This window comes from Cyprinodon variegatus, unplaced genomic scaffold (genome assembly GCF_000732505.1).
Source record: "Cyprinodon variegatus isolate N-32 unplaced genomic scaffold, C_variegatus-1.0 Scaffold396, whole genome shotgun sequence".
In the NCBI taxonomy this organism is placed as follows: domain Eukaryota; kingdom Metazoa; phylum Chordata; class Actinopteri; order Cyprinodontiformes; family Cyprinodontidae; genus Cyprinodon; species Cyprinodon variegatus.
This window is the reverse complement of record NW_015150849.1, coordinates 358,815-377,457: the sequence shown is the minus strand read 5'-3', so window position 1 is coordinate 377,457 and position 18,643 is coordinate 358,815. Positions and strand designations below refer to the sequence as shown.

The 18,643-nt window shown below is 37.1% G+C and overlaps 1 protein-coding gene across 5 annotated transcripts in view; it reads right to left on the bottom strand.

Moving 5' to 3' along the window:
- LOC107092836 (rho GTPase-activating protein 17-like) overlaps positions 1-18,643 on the bottom strand; it is a 36,115-nt gene that overhangs the window by 7,491 nt on the left and 9,981 nt on the right. For all 5 annotated transcript variants that reach the window (XM_015387501.1, XM_015387502.1, XM_015387505.1 and 2 more), the window contains exons 3-15: positions 9,414-9,518; positions 8,877-8,953; positions 7,164-7,275; positions 6,893-6,969; positions 4,356-4,458; positions 3,995-4,063; positions 3,831-3,912; positions 2,817-2,944; positions 1,872-1,983; positions 1,696-1,777; positions 1,516-1,596; positions 206-319; positions 16-107 (exon numbers count right to left, since the gene is read on the bottom strand). In XM_015387501.1, coding sequence (XP_015242987.1) covers positions 16-107; positions 206-319; positions 1,516-1,596; positions 1,696-1,777; positions 1,872-1,983; positions 2,817-2,944; positions 3,831-3,912; positions 3,995-4,063; positions 4,356-4,458; positions 6,893-6,969; positions 7,164-7,275; positions 8,877-8,953; positions 9,414-9,518 — 1,234 coding nt within the window. The remainder of the gene's footprint in view (positions 1-15; positions 108-205; positions 320-1,515; positions 1,597-1,695; positions 1,778-1,871; positions 1,984-2,816; positions 2,945-3,830; positions 3,913-3,994; positions 4,064-4,355; positions 4,459-6,892; positions 6,970-7,163; positions 7,276-8,876; positions 8,954-9,413; positions 9,519-18,643) is intronic.

Below are 18,643 nucleotides of genomic sequence, written 5' to 3'. Positions count from 1 at the left end.
TAGGAAATGTTTTACCTTCAGGGAAGAACCAGTCAGCATGTTGGATGATGGGTTCTATGATGGCCCCAACATGGACAGACGTAGCTGCAGCCATCTCTGCCAGCGTCCTAAATGTTACCAAAGCAGCACAATAATAAAAGGACAGAGCTTTTAGTGTATATACTTTATGATCAAGAAAACAAAAAACAAAGAGAATGTATTTTACCCCTCTGTTTTGGCCCAGAGCAGGTTGGGCCCCAGGACGATGGCAATGTTGCTAGGAGTCATTTTATTGATCTCACTTTCCTGAGCCAGTTTAGCCAGGAACTTCACCAGGTACCTACAGAGGAAACAACCAAAACTCACTTAACTCATAGAAACTTTGATTGTTCAACATTATTTTTGTTGTTCTATTTGTAATTGAATTAAACCTTTAATAGAACTGCCTTTAAAATCCACTATCCTATCTACAATTGATTAGAAGCTACAAGTCTGTCTAAATATACATACCGGTAATAAATCTACATCGTAATAACATTGCTCATTCTTAATGTGCTGGGTCTGGAAAGGGAATCACTTCCCACATAAGCTTGTACTAGCTGGAAATCAGAACTTAGTTTATAACATTGAGTGTTTTCCTGTGTGCTTCTAGTTTAATGACATACAAACCATCAAAAGTGCAAATAAATATTTTATATCACAGCCATAATAGAAAACCAACACTAGGCTACTCAGAGACCTCCAACTTGGCTAAAAAGAGAACGCAAAATGTTTCAATTTGCTGATATCTATAGTTTTAACACTTGACGTCATTAAATTCCATAGAAAAAAAAAACAGTTTGACCAAAACCTCAGATCACTTTAACTGCTGTAACTTTTCTGATTTAAATTAATTTTATTTTAGTCCTGGTAAAGTCCTAATCATCTGAAATGCTTAGATTTACAATCAGAGCTGTTAAAAAGCGTATTGAAACAGTATTTAAAAATGACGCAAGAGAACCAAAAGCTTTTATGGCAAAGTCAAACAACAGGATCAGATTAAGATTAAAGTTGTGTAAACTATTGCCTTATGAAAAAAATGGTTGATCAGATTATATTTTTGAATTTTGTTACATCTGACAGAAATTAGTTAACTGTAGCATTCTAAACCAAAAAAAAAGCTATGAAATATTAATGAAATTGACAGGAATTTAAAGAGAAGAGAAACCAATACTGGAGACATTTTTTAAACTATTTAGCATATGTTAGGAGATGCTAAACTGACTGGCGTGTTTTAGGGAGAAGTAATGTGTGTTTTACATTTATCCATCTCCCAACTGCGGCTACAGCCACTGCTGATTGCTAAGATGTCTGTGCACCATGAATAAATATTTTTTAATTACCGGTATTAGATTTCTGCAACATATTTTCAACAAGGTTTTTTTTTTTTCTTTACAGATAGGCTTTATATTTGTTGTTCTTTAAATTTAATATTTCATTTATCTTTTTTTACAGCACTTCTTGTCTATCTGAAAGGTGGCTGATTGATGCTCCTACCTGAAGTTAGCTTTGTGAGCCTTTGGCAAATGGTCACATGCCACCCAAAGGGCCTGAAGTCTCTTGTCAGAGTCAGATATACTGAAAATGCAGATTAAACAATTGAATTAGTACCAGGAAACTTATCTTTTACAGGATAATAAAAGTCAGAGCTGTGTTTGTGTGTGTATGCTTTATTACTTGGAGGCTTTTATCCACTCATCGTAAAGGCTAAACGTCATTAAAGGCTCAGGTAATTCCCTTAGGTAGGACTTGAGGGCTCCTGCAAATGGCACAGATATACTATGAAATAAAAAAATAAAGTAACATAAAAATCAAATGGTTTTACTTTCATCAAACTTCAGCGGAGGATGTACCAGCGACTGCGTGTGGATCTGAGTAGAACTCCTCGAGTTGCGAGGTGGAGCAGTCTAAGGCTGCTTTCAGCTTTTTAAGCTTTGAAGCTCCAGCAGCAATCCGGAAAAGTCCCTGGGAGGATCATGAGGAGGAGGAAAAAAAAAAAAAAATCAGCACAGTATCTGCACACACAGCTCTGGTAAACACTTTAAAAACCAAGAAGCTAAAAAAGCGCTGGGAACAGGAAAGGAGAAGCAGATATCTATCAGAAACAAGAGAGGAACCGTTCCATTACTGACAGAACTGTTTTCTCTGTTTGACGGAACCCCAGACAGTCAAATCACAATGGTTTGGTTTCACTTCATAAAAATGCTTAAATCACTGTCTACTGGGAGCCCAGCAGTACTGTTACATTTTAGGAGTGCAACATCAGAGAGGATAATGCCTAACAGATGTCCACACATAGACAGGTTTTATCCCTGCAAGACTAAGACTAGCTAACCAAAACTTGGCAAAAGATGTTTGCAAACTGCAGATTTCACCATTTCTGAAGCTTCATCATCTCCTAGATCAAATGAACAGAAGCATTTATTATTTGATGGACACAAATCTAAGCCCAAATTACAGTTAAAGGCACACCGCAGACTTTTTGACCTAAAGAGTTGACGCAAATCATTGGCAGAGGAGCTGTTTTTACATGTGTAGAGCTAGCAGTTATGCCCATAGTTGGCCCTCGAGGGCTACTGTCCTGCAGGTTTTAGATTTTTACCTACTAATTCTGATAATTGCAGTTCAGCATAACCCTGTTAATCAGCAATCAGTTAAAGTCAGCTGTGCGAGAGCAGGGAAACCTATAACGATACGGGAGATTGGGCGATTTTACATCTGCGACAGCGCTGCAGCACTAGCGCTCCTAGTGGTTACATGGTGTGCCTTTAACGACCATCAACTTTACTCCATCTTACCTCTTCCTTCATGCCGGTCTCCAGCAGCATCATGACACAGGCCTCTAAAGGCAGAGCAATTTCTCGGTGGCTCTTCTTCAGGTGCTCCTCCAGCGCCGTGCCGAATGCGGGCTTCTCCATCCAGGAATCTAAATAAATTAGAGGAGCAATTAAACTGGATGAGTGAATAATATTTGCTGAACTAAACAATCTATATCTATCTATACTATAGAACTACACAATGAACAGAGGGCTTGTATTTTTACACAAGTTTTTCCCCTCACTATTTAAGTGAAATTCAGTTGTTGCTTCCTCACTGTTTCTGCTAAACGACTTCCAAGGTGTTCAGATAATTCCAGCATCCTGGGAGAACAGTGCATTAATCAGCTAAAACACAAATATGAAAGCCATCATCTGCACACAACCCCTTAAAATCACTGCAAACCATTCAATGAGACAAATTATACAGGAGTCCAATTGCCAGCATTTGCTTAGGCGCATTAGCTGTGATGACAACAGTGCCAGCAGCAGAAGAGAGTTTATCGAGGTGTGTTGAGTTAATGAAGTGTAAAGCTGCTGATAGGCCAAGTGTGACTCAGACGTTTGTGGTTTGAGTTAAATTTAGAAACATTCTGAACATTATGGCACGTTTCAGCATATTGACAAGAATACCAGCGTTCATTGTGATAGAGGAAGGGAACACAGCAATCAATTATGATTAACTGTGCTCCATTGACCTTGGAAAGATAAAAGGATAGGAAAAAAGAGGAAAATTTGCCTTCCAAGCTTTTTAAAGAAACAGGGTTTAATAAATGTTTTAATGGTTTCATTTTCCCTAACTTAACTGCCTTATTGGTCCACACAGAAAGCCACTTATCGCCGATTTGTCATTCACCAGCAATCTATCTCTCTAACGTGTTCTCACTGAGATGGCTGAGATCACAGTCCCAAGTTCAGTATGATGCTACTGCCCAATAAAGCAAACTTTTATGGATTCCAATTCTTTTTATGTAGTAGTCATGCAGAGGTCCTCACCTTGCTGCAGTTGGATTGTGGGAATAGCCTCTTCTAGAGCTGCCAGGGACCTCCTGTGATACTCTGCTTGAGCCTCTAATAACTGCAGCAAACACAGATAATAAACCTTTCATGAATCATTCATTTGGATCCCATAGTGAACTGTTAAACTCTGATGTACTCACCATGACATAATAGCGAGCGTAATCTCCCTCTTTTGAAGCAAAGCTGTACATGTCTGCAGAGAGCTGGTCCTGGAAGATGAACCAACATTTATTATTCACACACACAATATTTGACAGTGTTCTTACCCTTTTTTCGTGTATTAACAATAAACTCCTCATTACAGCACTGGTAAACCCCAGCTGACAGAACTTTGACCTTCCATTAATAATGTGCCTTGAACGCCTGTCCTGAGCCGCTCCTTTCATAAGACCTCCTTTGTTCAGCCACTTCATTAAACTGAGGAATGTGCACCTATTAGCTCTAACAAGCCTCCATTAAAGTCCAGATACAGCAGATTACCCCACTGTTACAGATCGTTACCTTGCATATTTCTACTTTGTTGATAGCCTCGTCCATCTCGTCCTTGAGTGAGTCTACTTTAGCTGCCATGGCCTGGTTGCTGGACTTAGTCGCCTGGACCCACCTGAGGGAAACAAACAAAGTATCACAATACAATAAAAAGGTAACAGAAATTCATATTTACTGTGTAAAACACATTAAAATGCTATTTTCCATGTAAGTGTGTTCTTGGTGAGCCTGAATTAAATCTAATCTTAAGTAGCCATATGGATTCCAACAGCTGGGAACTAAACTGCTCCCAGTGCTCTGTTCATATCAATCATTCTACGTATTTATTTATAATGATCATGTATGTTCATACTTTAACTGTAGAGAGATTTGCACTACTAGTGCCTCTGCAGTAAACACCGACATTGACACCGACATCTAATTTTTTTTTTTTTAGCTTTTTCACACTGGATTTGTCGTTTCTGCATTTTCACAACTCTGGGAGTTATGAAAATAATGCTAACTGGCTTCGTCCCATTACAAACCTTGGTTACTAACCTTGGTTGTTAGACTTCATTTACTGTCATTTTGTTACAAAAAAACTAATTTTCGTTTTTGCACAGCTCTCAATACATTTCCATTTGTTAAAGTGCAGCAATGATCAAATGTAAACATTTTGGGAGAAAAACACATGGTGCAAAAAAACACATTGATATGGGCAGTTTAATGTTATTGTAAATATACAGAGAAGGACTTTATTTGCTAAAAAATAGAGCACAATCGAAGCGTAAAAAACAAAATTAAGAAATGATGTTAGCTTGCTGCTGTAATTGTTTAAAAAACTTTGTATGTGAAAAGTCATATTTCTTAGCTATGCCCCATTAAAGCTGATCATAATGTTTGTTAACGTCGTAATTTGTAGAAAGCTAAAACAAAATATCCCAGAAAAATGCACTAATTTCTTGTTTTTGTATTTAGCAAATAGAAAGATTTTCAATAATTCTATTTTATCTAAGACTTGAAAAGTTTTGTGTAGTTTAATATCAGATTATGAGGTTGTTTTTAAAAGATTTGGTTTTAATTACATCTATTCCAATAAAAAAGGTTTTAGCCAATGACTTATTTCTTCCTTTGATGCTGTGTCCCTATTTGTGAATGGTAGGAATGGCATTTTTCCCTTGATGTTCTGATAAGAGGCTCTGGGGAGGATTGACATGGATTGGTTTATTTATTTCATTTCAGGTGGTCTTCAATCTTGCCAAGCTATTGCTTGTCCATGAGGCATTATAACACACTCAAGCCTGTTCTAATGATATGCAAATGTAAAATGTTTGTTCTGGAACAGGGATGTTCCGATCCACATTTTTCTCACTTACAGTCAGATTCCAATTGTTGAATTTGGATATTTGTAGATCCCAATACTTTTCCGATATGAGAGCTCTGTTTGCTTTAATGGTTCAATCGTTAACGTTGATTTTCTCAGAGGCCGTCATAAGTTCCTCTCAACTAGCAAGTATATTATGTATGAACGTGCAGATTTATATCCCAAAAGGCAACTTGAGATTAGTATGAGGTCAGAAAAGGAAGTAATAAAAACAGTGAAATGTGCTGACAGGATACATTCCATTCTGAGAAAAATATGGAGCTGTAAGGGTTCAACTACACTATGCTATTTAACTAAAGACAGATGCCTATAAAGGGTTAAACTTTACTGCTTTTTGAGAAACTTAATTTCCCAGAAGAAACAGACTGAAAAAAATCTAGCCCTACGGACCTGGCTCATTTTCACTATTATCCCATCTTGAATTTTTTTTCATGTTGGAACCAATACAGATTTCAATATTGGTTGAAATCTGTTGAAAAGCTCTATCCTGGAAGGAGAAAGTCTCTGAATATATACATATCTAGCCCAAAACAAAAATCAAAAAAAGATTCTGGCTGAAAGTGGTGAAAGGGTCATCCTCCACAGGAATCAACAAGTTCTGCACCATCATTCAAAAGTAACATAAAAAGATCACATAAAAAAACCACTTCTGAAGACATGTGCCATGCTCAGAGGAAACTAAAAAACATTTCTGTCATAATTGCCCAAATTTAAAGAGAAACCAGAGAAGACAACTAGCATGACAAATTAAGAATGATGGGGAAGAACTGGTGTCTTCATAGAGCAAAAAAAATGTGTAGAAATATTTCAGCAATATTTAAAGATATCGTTCACAACTTTAATGCTTGAGTACAAGACTGGGTCTTTTACATGGAAAATGGCTATAAGCATGCCACCAAACTATAGATGGCCAGTTCTCTCTTAAGAAAGAGATTTGTAATCTCAACAAAATCTGTTAAAGGTTACATTTATATATACATATAAAGGACAAAACACCATCCCATTAAATCTTTCTCAGCAGATCCACAAGTTGATTTCTAGTGAACAACTCTTTTTTTTTTTACCCGATTTAATGACAAAGAGGCTCTTTTCTTTAGTTTTGACTCTTTCAGCAAGGTTTCAACCAAAATGAACAACATGTCAAGTTGGACATTAAAAACTAGAGTCTTCAAGAATTGAAGTGCACCTTGCTTTTGCAGAGTCATAGTCCAGAACTAGCTTGGCGAGTTGCTTCCTCTGTTTCAGTATGTTAGGAATCTCCACCTGTGGAAAAAAAATATGAAAACAACAAGACCTAAGATGCATCATAGCCCTGAAATCTACTTTCCTGTGAGTCTTCAAATTACACACCCAATTTAATGCTAAAGTTAACAGAACAGCTGTTACAGAGCTGCTGCATTCCAGATCCTGAGTCATTTTCAGGGTATAAACTAAGCATTAGTGTCTGTTTTCTTTACCTCTGCCAGCTGGTTGAGAGGATCCAGAACCTCTCTTTCGATCTGAAATTCATGCTGCAAAAGTTCGTTGGCTAAGCGGCTTTCTGTATCCCCACACGCATCCAGCATCTTGCTGCAACACAGAAAGATATGCTAATTTGGCCACTTTCACAATATTTCACAAAGTCTCCAGCAGAAACAACTAAAGCTTTTTTTCCCCAGACATTCAAAAAGTATTAGTCAATGCTACTGTTATAAAGCTTGGAGAACGTCTTCATAGCCTGTGGATTTTTTTGTCAGGTCAATTCCAGAGGATTCCAGTAATATTTTATGTGATGAAGTAACATAATAATAGCGCATAGATGTTTTTGAAAAGAAAAGAATACATGGTTCAACCATTGTCAGGATTCAATCAAAAGGCTATGAGGATAGAGGCAACTACAGGTTGGAGGTTTTCAGAGGATTTAATTAAAACAACGTGTCAGTATGTGGGATTTTTATAGCACAGTAAATGTTACTGAGTAACAATAAGTGGTCTGTAGTTATGTGGAACATTTTTCTCACAATATATATTATTTCAATATTCTGGTGATTTTTAATAGAATTGAAGTAAAGAAGACGGGCCCTACTGAAATACTTGCATCTTAAATATACTGTAAACTAAGAATTTCACAACTTTGTTGATTAAGTATTCTCTGCAGTTTAAGTAAAACAAACAATGGGAAAATAATAAGTTGTCACTAGATTACTGGCAGTAATACAGGAACCAGTGCAATCGAATACCATGCAAACTACACTGAGTATTTGCTAATAGGCTAAAGATTAAAAAGTTTCATTCATTATGTTATTAGTTTTTATAGCAATTGACAAAACAGCTAAACAATTCAGACCTTCTAGGAGTTTTTTCATTTGGAAAATGTGATGGAAATTACGTTAACATATTTAATGGACCAAAAATAAGGATAAATTAATAAGATAAGTGATAATAAAATGAGAACATCCCTGTGGTTCTCCCTTTATGAATCCTGGATAACTGAGCTGTTCTGCACATCCTCTCTGGATGTCTTTTCTTTGGTGGCTGATCTTTGATAAATAAAATGCAATTGTTCTTTTTCTTTTTGTGGAGCTCCTATAAAGTTTGAGCGGCAAATCTTCAATAATTTACAAAGAGAATTATCCTAGTGCAGATGAGATAAGATAACAATCTAAAATGACATACCTCGCAAGAACTGTCTTTGTTCAGTATCTAGCACAGTGAATAGGTGGGAATACGGACTGGATATGAACCTGGCTAGTCCTTGTGTGTTAGCACTAAGGTTGCATTAAAAACACGGACTGTTTTTTTTTTTTATCATCATGGTTTTTTACACATAAATAAGTGGAATGAAGTTGAGTTTTAATGTCTGTCGTTGTTATTGTGAGAAATTGGGAATATGGAGTGAGAGTGTGTAAAGACACTGAGATGGGTGAGTCTCACTCCCAATAGGTGAGAGTTGACAGCCCTGCACTTTACTTTCAAATGATGGACTAAACAGAGATCGGTGAGACATTAATAGTTTTTCAATTCTGTTTCATTGCTAAATCCATCCTGACTTATCTGCTATGTTTGTTTGTTCTCATAAAAGACTGTTTTTTTCATGAATTTTCTATAACAAACATCTAAGATTGATGCATAAAATCTCCACAGAAAACATTTTCAAGGCACCTTAAATCTCCAAATTAGTGATTTCTCACCCAATCAGGCTCTCGTCTCCCAGCTGAGTAGCACCTTCTAGCATGGTCAGGGACAGTCCTGCTAGCGGCAGCTTTTTCTGCAGCAGGACATGATAACAGAATTAAGTGCTTTCAGTGGAAAATGAGTACGTTTAGTGCAGAACAAGTCTGACAATATCTTGTTTTGAGAAGTTCATTGATAACAATTAAAGAAAGTATGGCAGAGAAACAAGATAATGGATTTCTGCACCATTTTAATCTTTCAGTTTTGTTAATGGCACTGAGTCACAGGAGGAATTTAGTTGGCAGGAAGCCAGTTTCATATCTGTGTGTTACATAAAATGAGAGGCTGTGTGTTCTCTGCACCTGTAAACCTAAAAGGTGTGTCAGCGTTATAATTTCTGCATCTGCCTTCCATGAGGCGCAGAAGTACCAGTAACATTTCCCAGTGGGAAAAAATAAATGTTTACAATGTGATCTGATGGTAAAGTTGAGTTCAGTTAAATATTCAACTCAAATAAAAGAGTAAAGGCTTTATTAACAGCTGATTCGTCTTACATATCTTTTGTCCGTGTCAGGACCAAGTTGACCCTGCAGACAGGACACCAGCCTTTTGTGCATGTTGTGCGAGGCCAGCCGCACCAGCTCCATCCGCCTCTCGATCTGCATGCACACACAGACCAAAGGAAAAAAAATCAGACAAACAACAATTTAAAATGAGAACAAAGCAAACATTAGGAAAGGATTGGTGCACTGATCCGAACCAGGGTGAAGGAAACATAAACCTTCCATCTTCCTGTTCAACTGATATGACCCAGGTGAGGCCAACAAATCAAAACACACAGGCTGAATAAGCACACATTCATTTGCAAAGGTTTCCATCCTGTCCTTGTTATGAGGGACGTCATGGAGGGTCTGACTGTGTCCTGGAGCAGAAAAAAAGGCAGCTGTCGCAAAAAGACAGAAGGATGCATCAAGTGGGAATATAGTGTGCTAGTTACTTAGGGAAGGAGAAGCTTTCTGACACAACAGTATGAGAAACAATAGAGAAGAATACATGAATCATATCCACTGCATAGCTGCATAACAGGTTATCCATCTTGAACAGGTATTATACAGATATTACCTGCTGTTTTACATGCCTTAACACTGCAACTATAAACATTGCAAAGGCCATCTTTTAACAGTGAAATCTGTTTGACAGCTTAGAGCAACTTGTCATATTAAAACAAACAGGCTACCTATGCAAATGAAAGTCATATTCGGGTTTTCATTTAATTTCTTTTCTACCCTCCCAATAACACATCTCCAGGTGCACAGTAACATAAGGCATGACACAAATGATCAGAGCTCTTTTGACTACTTCAAATTGTTTTATTCTTTTGTTTTGCCTTTTAATAACTGTTTAAATTAAATGCATTGTTTAAATGGGTTGACATCTGGTGCAGAAAGCATTTGGATTAGGGCTGCAACTAACAATTATTTTGCAAATTAATTAATCTGTCGATAATCTTTCAATTAATGGATTAATAATCGGATAGCCAAAGGTTCCTTAAAGAAGACTATTTACGAAATTAATATTATTCACTTCTGGATGGGTTCTGGATGGAGCATAATGACAGGCAAAAGCTTTCTTTTTTTCTCATAAAAATGCAAAATGTTTCTATACTTTTTTTTACAATTTTGATATAATTACACCTCTAAGTGGGTTGCTCTGGCAGCTAAAAGCATACTTTACAGCAGGCACCCCCAAGGTGGGTCCTCGAGGGCCGCTGTCCTGCAGGTTTTGGAGGTTTCCCTGCTTTAGCACAGCTGATTATGATGATTGCTGTTGAGCAAAAGCCTGTTAATGAGCTTTCAATTAAAATCAGCTGTGCTGGAGCAAGGAAACCTCTAGAACCTGCAGGGCAGCGGCCCTCAAAGACCGACTTTGGGGATGCCTGCTTTACAGTCTCTATACTCCAGTAAATGATTAATCAGTTACAAAATAAGTTTGTTCAATAATCGATTAATCACAATTAATCTGATTAATTGTTTCAGCCCTAATTGGGATTGCCTATAGGAAAACTCTATGGAGATAAAACACAAGTAGGCACATTGTGAGGGAAAACAGGGCAGACTTGCACTGAACTCCAGTGCTCAAAGCAAGGTGCGACCCATTTTTACATCTTTTTCTACATGTTTAATCAAAACAAGCTTTTTGATTTCTAGTATCTCATGATAAATACCAATTAAGGTCCTTTGGAAAATAGTCAGCAGCAGATGTGTAAAAAGTTAAATTGTGAGATGAAAAATCTGACAACAGCAGTGTGCATAAAGCAGTGTACTATGTTTGTAAAATAGTTCTCACATTTCTTTCTCTTGAGGTCTTCACATTCTGACTTTTGATTGAAGCCATAAATGGCTGCGTGCCTGTTCAGTATCATCATCCCTTTCCTTTCTTGGTGTAAACATAAAGCTGCAGCCCAAGATCTGAGTCTATTTGCTATCAGATCTGCTATTATCCTCTTCCTTCACTTTTATCCTGTGTAATTCAGTGCTCCTCTTGGAGTGCAAGATAGACACTACTCCTCCCATTTCTTTTCCTCCTCCTTTTTTTTTCAGCCAAACCACTGTTAGATTTTACTGCCTAACAAGGATCCAACAGTTTCAGTCCAACATGATTTAACTAACTCTAAGAAAATCAACAAAAAGGTTTCTGAGGATCCAGTGTTTCTTTAGAATAAACAATTTCCAAGGGTATCATAAAGGATTAGAGGGAAGAGGGAAAAGTATGAACAACTTCAAGTCTAGAGGGAAGTTTGGAATGTTTTCAGAAAATATGAGGATTAGATTTCTTTTAGTATCATCATGTTTTAAACTGCCTACCTCTACTGTTGCTTAATAAAACATCCTCAAACACAAGCACACACTGAAATGCCAAACAAGGAACACCTTGATTAACTGTGGTTAAAAGTTGGAAGTTGGAAAAAATTCTCTCGATACTAGTCACAGACAAGCCAACACACACTAAAAAAACTTTTTCCACGCTGCTGTTACTGCACCATCCCATGGGTCATACTTAATGGCACTTTTTATGTTTTCTTTCTTCCAAGCAGCAGTGAAAACTAAGCAGAGGGAGCTGCTGACCTTTGACCTACAACTGCAGAAAATATGGAATGCTTATAGAGTGCCGTGTGGATCATGGGAGTTTTTCAGGCTCTGGTTTGCCTCAGTCGACTGAAAAGCTGCATCACTAAACTATCTGGAAAATGACTAGCTGACCTGCTTGGCAAAGGAGCTAACCATTAGATTATGACTCAGAAACAGGATTTTTTTCTATCCAAAAACAGCTCAAAGAGTCGGAGACAGAAACTACTTTAATTTGAAGTAGAGAGGAGTTTGAAAATAATGCAGTAGCCAGTCGTCCTTTAAAGTCTAAATTTAATTAAACCAAATGTCCTCATGTTTTCATGTGATCCTGAACATTAGAATGCCAAAACACAACAAACAAATAAACACTTTTTTCAGTTTTGGGAAGTAAAAAAGATTAAATTTAAACAGATGTTTAACTATTGCAAGTATGATAGCATTGTCCATGTAGTAGACAAGGCTAAATATTTAACAGAAAAAGTTATATCTGCATTATATTGTGAGTTCTTAGCTTACCTCAAAGTGAGACACACAAAGAAAACCATTTAAAGGATGTGCAATGGAGACACATTGATTGGATGGCAGAACCTCCAACAGTGACTCCCGTCCTCTGCTTATGATTTTGTATCGAAACTAACCTCTTTTGAGAAATACAAAAAGATAGATGTCAAAAATCACTCTGTCTTTCTATTGGCAGATGTCAGCAGACAAAAAACACAAGGGACAAGTCTGAGACTCAAACAGGATTGGATTATCTTTGCTTTAAAGTGCATTTGTAAGCAAGCAACATTCTGTTTTTTATTTTTGAGTGTCAGTGCAAAGTACTGTAGCAGGATCTGCTCAAATAAGGATTTCTGCACTTAAGATAAACCTGCATGAACCAATATTTAGGAAGAAAAATTCCCCAGTCCTCCTTATATGATCATTGTTTGGCATGAAAACAAACTGCAACTTTAAAAAGACTATTTTTATGCTATTATAAAAGATTCTAATAACATAAACAATGGTGATAACAGTCAGGTCTTGTAAGGTAAATTAAAGCTATCAAGTGGTTTTAAATTTAGAATAGAGACTTAACAATATAAAGTGAAAGTCACGTATCACCATAAAATGTTTTTTTACTTTCTATAACCATAGAGGAAGTTTGAACAATGAACTGATGTGAAATACAGCAGACTGTTACTAAATGAATATACCTGATTTACCAATAAGTACGACACCTCTATAACAGAAAGCCTGAAAGTCTGACATAGAGGAAAAATTGCAAATCTTATTTTGGAAAGTGAGCTTGTATGAGCGATGCAAACAGCCACCTTTAAACAGAGTGTGCACGAGGAGAAATGGGCTTGTGCATACTCTCGCACGCGTTTAATAGCAGGTTCAGGGTTATGCATGTCCATTTTTTTTTTTTTTGTTTATAGGAGAGGGCGGTTCTTTTTAAAAACTTGCAAAAATCCTTCATGTTCAAATACAGTTTGAAAATGTTTAGAATAAAGAACTACAAGACTTCCACAAAACACAATGAAATAGGGCCATTTATACAGTGTGATGCTCGCTGAAAACTCTAACATACTAAAAAGGAAGCCTTGTGGTGGTGGGATGATGCGTCATCAATTCGACCAGTGCATTTTTACAGATTTGATCCTTAAAACTACAATGACCCCAAGTACAGCAGCAATTTTAACAATGAACTAAGATCTTGTATTGGTCCAGTCAAATATCAAAAGACTTTTCTGATTCAAAGGAAGAAATGGGAATCTAAGGCAACACTGTAGCTTTGAGCCACTATGGGCGACTTCCTCTGTTTTAGAATTTGATAGCAGAAAACTTTGAACCAGCTGATTGAGAATTCATGGAGTTACTTGTAAAGTCTAGGGCTGTGTCTGAAGGTCCGCCCTAACCACTATATAGGGCACTATATATAGGGCCCTATATAGCACCCCATTTTAGATGAGTGTCTAGTGAATAAAAAAGTAGTGGACTCAAAATTTCCCACAATGCACCTTGAAAAGTAGTGATAATCCATGGTCACTAGAGGAGCAGATATATCCCGGAATGCCTTACGAGGAGAGCTCTCCTCGCAAAGCATCATGGGATCTGTTGTCACAGCGGCCCGCTGTCAGTACTCGACAATGGCGACAAATAAAGATGGCACCGGCACTAGGCAGGGAGGCGGAGTGACCAACGGGGAGTGAAATGTAGTGATCATCTGTCCGAACGGTCAGTTAACTGAGTTCACTATAAAGTCCACTATATAGACCCCGCTCTACATAGTGATTGAGGGATTTAGGGGTTAGGGCGGACGTTTTGACACAGCCAAGGTCTCTTTCACCCCCCTAGATTAAATCCTACATTTGAGAACTAAAAAAAAAAAAACATCTGACCAGGGAAGCGACATATCAGCTTGGTTAACTAACACCCCTTTTAACGTAGTTTGCACCTGTGTTTAAGGGTACCTCAGCCTGCCAAAAAGAGGCGCTACAGGTCATGACTCACTCAGCTATGGGGAGCGAATCTCCAAAGTAACATAAGTGAGGTTTTCAAAAAGTGTAGCCTGCAGAGAGCATCAATACACCAAGTACTGTATACTGACCTGAAAAATTATTTTAATATATATCAAATTAAGATAACACTTGAGTCAAAAGATAGACTGTGCTGCTTTAATGGAGACACATAGACAATGATCTTCATAGCCAAATGAACACTGGGCTGAATTTCCTCCAGAACAGGTAGAGCAACAGATAAGGTCATAGAAACAAAAACTACTTCAAGTTAGTTGACCCAAGGGTGGTTCAACAAGCTACCAAGTCACAGTGCATAAGATAACTCATGATTATATCTGAATTTGAGAAAATTAAGTGTTTGTTTCTCTCCCTGTTTTATTTAGTGTAATATAATGTTGCATGACATGAGGTGAAGTGTTGGCCTAAAGGTTGGAGCAGTTGTTTGTGCTATGAGAGGTTGTAAGTACCCGGTTAGATCCCCTGCACTCTGGGTCCCTGAACAAGACCCTTAACCCCACACTGCTCCCCGGACTCCGAACAATGGCAGCCCACTAATCCCCAAGGGGATGAGTTAAATGCAGAGGTAAATTTCTCCATTGTGGTATCAATAAAGTTAATTTAATTATGACAAATGATGGATCAGCTGTTCACTGATGTGATGTGGAGAAGAACTGAAGAAGAACTGAACTGGGCTGCTACATAGATTTTTGTGAGGTGAATTCATAAGTTATAACTTTGGCATTTATGATGTAGCTAGGGCTAAAACAATTAATCAAATTAATCGTGATTATTCAAGTGTTGAAATGATCGTCAACTAATTTAGAAAACGATTAATCGTTAACTGGAGTATAGAAACTCTAAAACATGTCTTTAGGTTACAGAGCAAACCACTTAGAGCACTAATTATACCAAAATAAAAATAACAGCTTTTATTTAAGATAATAAAAACATGCATCCGTATGCTATATCCAGAAAACCTTAAATGGAAAAGCTTTTGTTTCACTTGGTTTAAATTCCATAAAAAATAAAAAAAAATCTTTAAGGAACCTTTCACAATCAGATTTTAAAAAATGATTGACAGATTAATCGGTTAGCAAAATGGTCGTTAGGTGTAGTCCTTGATGTAGCTGTCAGAAATGTGAAGCCTAACACATTAAAAAAAACACTTTTTTGTTTCTCTCACCACTTGGTTCAATGAATAACCAGCTTACCGAATAACCATCAGATGTGAGCTTTGCCATGTAAGCCCTGTTTAAAAACCTACTGAGGACATCTTGTCTTTAGTTGCATTCAAATTCTAAGTTATGGAACCAGTTCTAACCTGAAGCCCTTCATTTTAAGATCAGGCAAGTAAGAGTACAATCCAGTCTGACAGCCTTCCAGACTTTCCCACCGAAGCAGGACAAGTCCAAACAAGATAAATGCCTTACCAAATGCAAACCACTATGGAAAAATGAAAGCGAGGATAGTACTATGACAGCATGGAAATAATAAAGAGTAAAGTTTCACATTGGACCGTTTCTGCATGGGGGGGTGTAGGAGCCTGTGGGAAGTGGGTTAGGAAAAATTATCCCTTCTGGCCTCACGCTTGGAAGATGAAAGAAAACATTTCCAGGCACTTTGATTACATCATAGCGCTGATACTAATTTATCGCTGCATGTTTCAGTAAACTGCACACTTTTCTCAGATTACAGCAGATATAAGGACCGACTCTTAGCAACATTCAACTGAGCACTCAATGGATCTACAAAGTCCACACTTAAAAAAACTTTATATATATAGAAAACTATATATATATACTGAATTGTTTCAAAGGTTCTCTCCCTTTAATACAAAGAAATATAAAGACAAAACATACAACAAAAACATTAACTAACTAATGTTTTCTTAAAACAACTTTTGATTTAGTTTAATCATTCAAGTTGATTATCCTGACATTACAACCAAAAGTATTACTAATTATGTTTCTTTAGCTACTTCAGTAGGTTACACTACCTGTTAATGGATTTGACAAAGCAAATAGTTAAGAAACTCTAACTGAATAGCTACTGCATACAGTAGATGTTTGGTTTCAGACAGTAATATATAAAAAAATTTTTACCCTAACAGATGCAGCCAGTAGAGTCTAATAGAAGACTCATCCTGTACTCGTGGAAAACATATTCAGTTTCAGAGGGCTCAAATTATTGGCATGCAAGAAGGAAAGAGAATATCCGAGGAAACTGCAAAGAGTATGTTCAACAGATAGAGTAAGAGTGTTTCCACACACAGTGCCAAAGAAACTCAAGGGATTTGGACTAAACAGCTGTGTGGTTGAAAACCACTAACCAATAAGGGCTTTACTTTTCAAGGGAACATGAAGATTTGATTCTGGAGTAATGGTGGAAGGTCATTTGATTCTGGAATAGTGGTGGAAGGTCATGTGGTCTGATGAGTCAACATTTAACCTGTTTAGATTGATGGGTTCATGAGGGCAAGAAGAGAGATGCATGAAGTGATCCTCTCATGCTTAGTGTAGACAATAGAAAAGTGTGGGGGCTGATACTTTTAGAGCAACCTTGGTTTACTAACAACAACAACCCAAAGATTGTGGTTAGAGAAGAGTCACCAACCTTTCTTAGGCTGAGGACCTCAGTACTGACCAATAAACTAGAGGGGTCAGTATTCACCTAAACTACATACATAATAAACATATTTTTATCATTTCTTATGATACTGCCATTTTGAAATCTCTTTGATGAAGTGCTCTCTAAATTATTGAAAAAGAAGAGCAACAGGATAAACTAAAATTTCAAACTTGGCATGGGGTCACCATTGGCATCACGCTGGTGACGCCTGGGTTAGAATATTTCCTGAGTATGCAGGACCACCAGGTCATCCCATCGGTGAAAATTGTCAATCTAACAGCTTAGGCATATTTCCTAGAACAAAATGTCTGCATTCTTAGACTTGTCACTAACCGATCCGTCCCAGAACCACAATCCGTACCATCAGCTCATCTGCGCATCCAGATATACATCCGGGTCGCCCATGATTTATTTTGTAAAAAAGACCTAAATTACATTTAATTTAGGAAGCGTACTAAAATATAAAGTGTTGAAGATTAATAATGCATTTCCTGCAAAAATAAATGCATTAAAATCCTTTCTGTTTAATCAGTCGTCTGTGCCTGATCTGCACCGGAAATGGAATACTATGCTACTTCCAGGAGCTAACTTTTTTAGCTTTGGATTTAAACATAAATCCAGGCTTTTTTGAGTTTTAGGTTTTCTTTTCGTGTTAACATTATGGTATATAGTACATAATCTGAAGAAAGGAACTACTAACATACAGATAAACATGGTTTAATCATATTTTGCTGGGTTACTCTGAGCATATCCGATGATGACGTCAGAGAAGCATTTTGTAGAAGAAAATGTAAAAAGCATCAAAATTGTCTCAGAAAATTCATAACAAATTTTTTAAAGATGTGTATTAGCATTTTTAGTGAGTTAATGACAGAAATAAGTAATTTTAGAACCATAATTACATTATTCATGGACATCCGGATGTATATCTGTTTGCATATGCGCAGAACTGATCGAATAGTGACAAGGCACACTTTGTGCAGGTGTGGTTTAGGAGCATGAGATATTTTCACACATGGATTTGCCACCAGAGTGCCGAGCTTAACTGTTTTGTGAATATTTTGGATGTGCTAAATCAAAATTTGTCCTGCAGTCCACCTCTAAATCAATTCAAAAAGATCTTGATATTTAACATCCATGTACCTCTGGATAGAAATAAAGAGTACTAACATTGCAGAAGCTAATTCAACCAGTGCCATGGTTAGTTATGATGGGTCATGTTTCTACCATTGCACAGAATAATAACGAGAAAAAAATGTATATATATATATATACACTACTGTTCAAAAGTTTGGGGGTCACATTGAAATGTCCTAATTTTTGAAGGAAAAGCACTGTACTTTTCAATGAATATAACTTTAAACTAGTCTTAACTTTAAAGAAATACACTCTATACATTGCTAATGTGGTAAATGACTATTCTAGCTGCAAATGTCTGGTTTTTCATTTCCAGCAACTATCACTCCAGTGTTCTAATAGTACAACGAGTTTGCTCATTGGCTCAGAAGGCTAATTGATGATTAG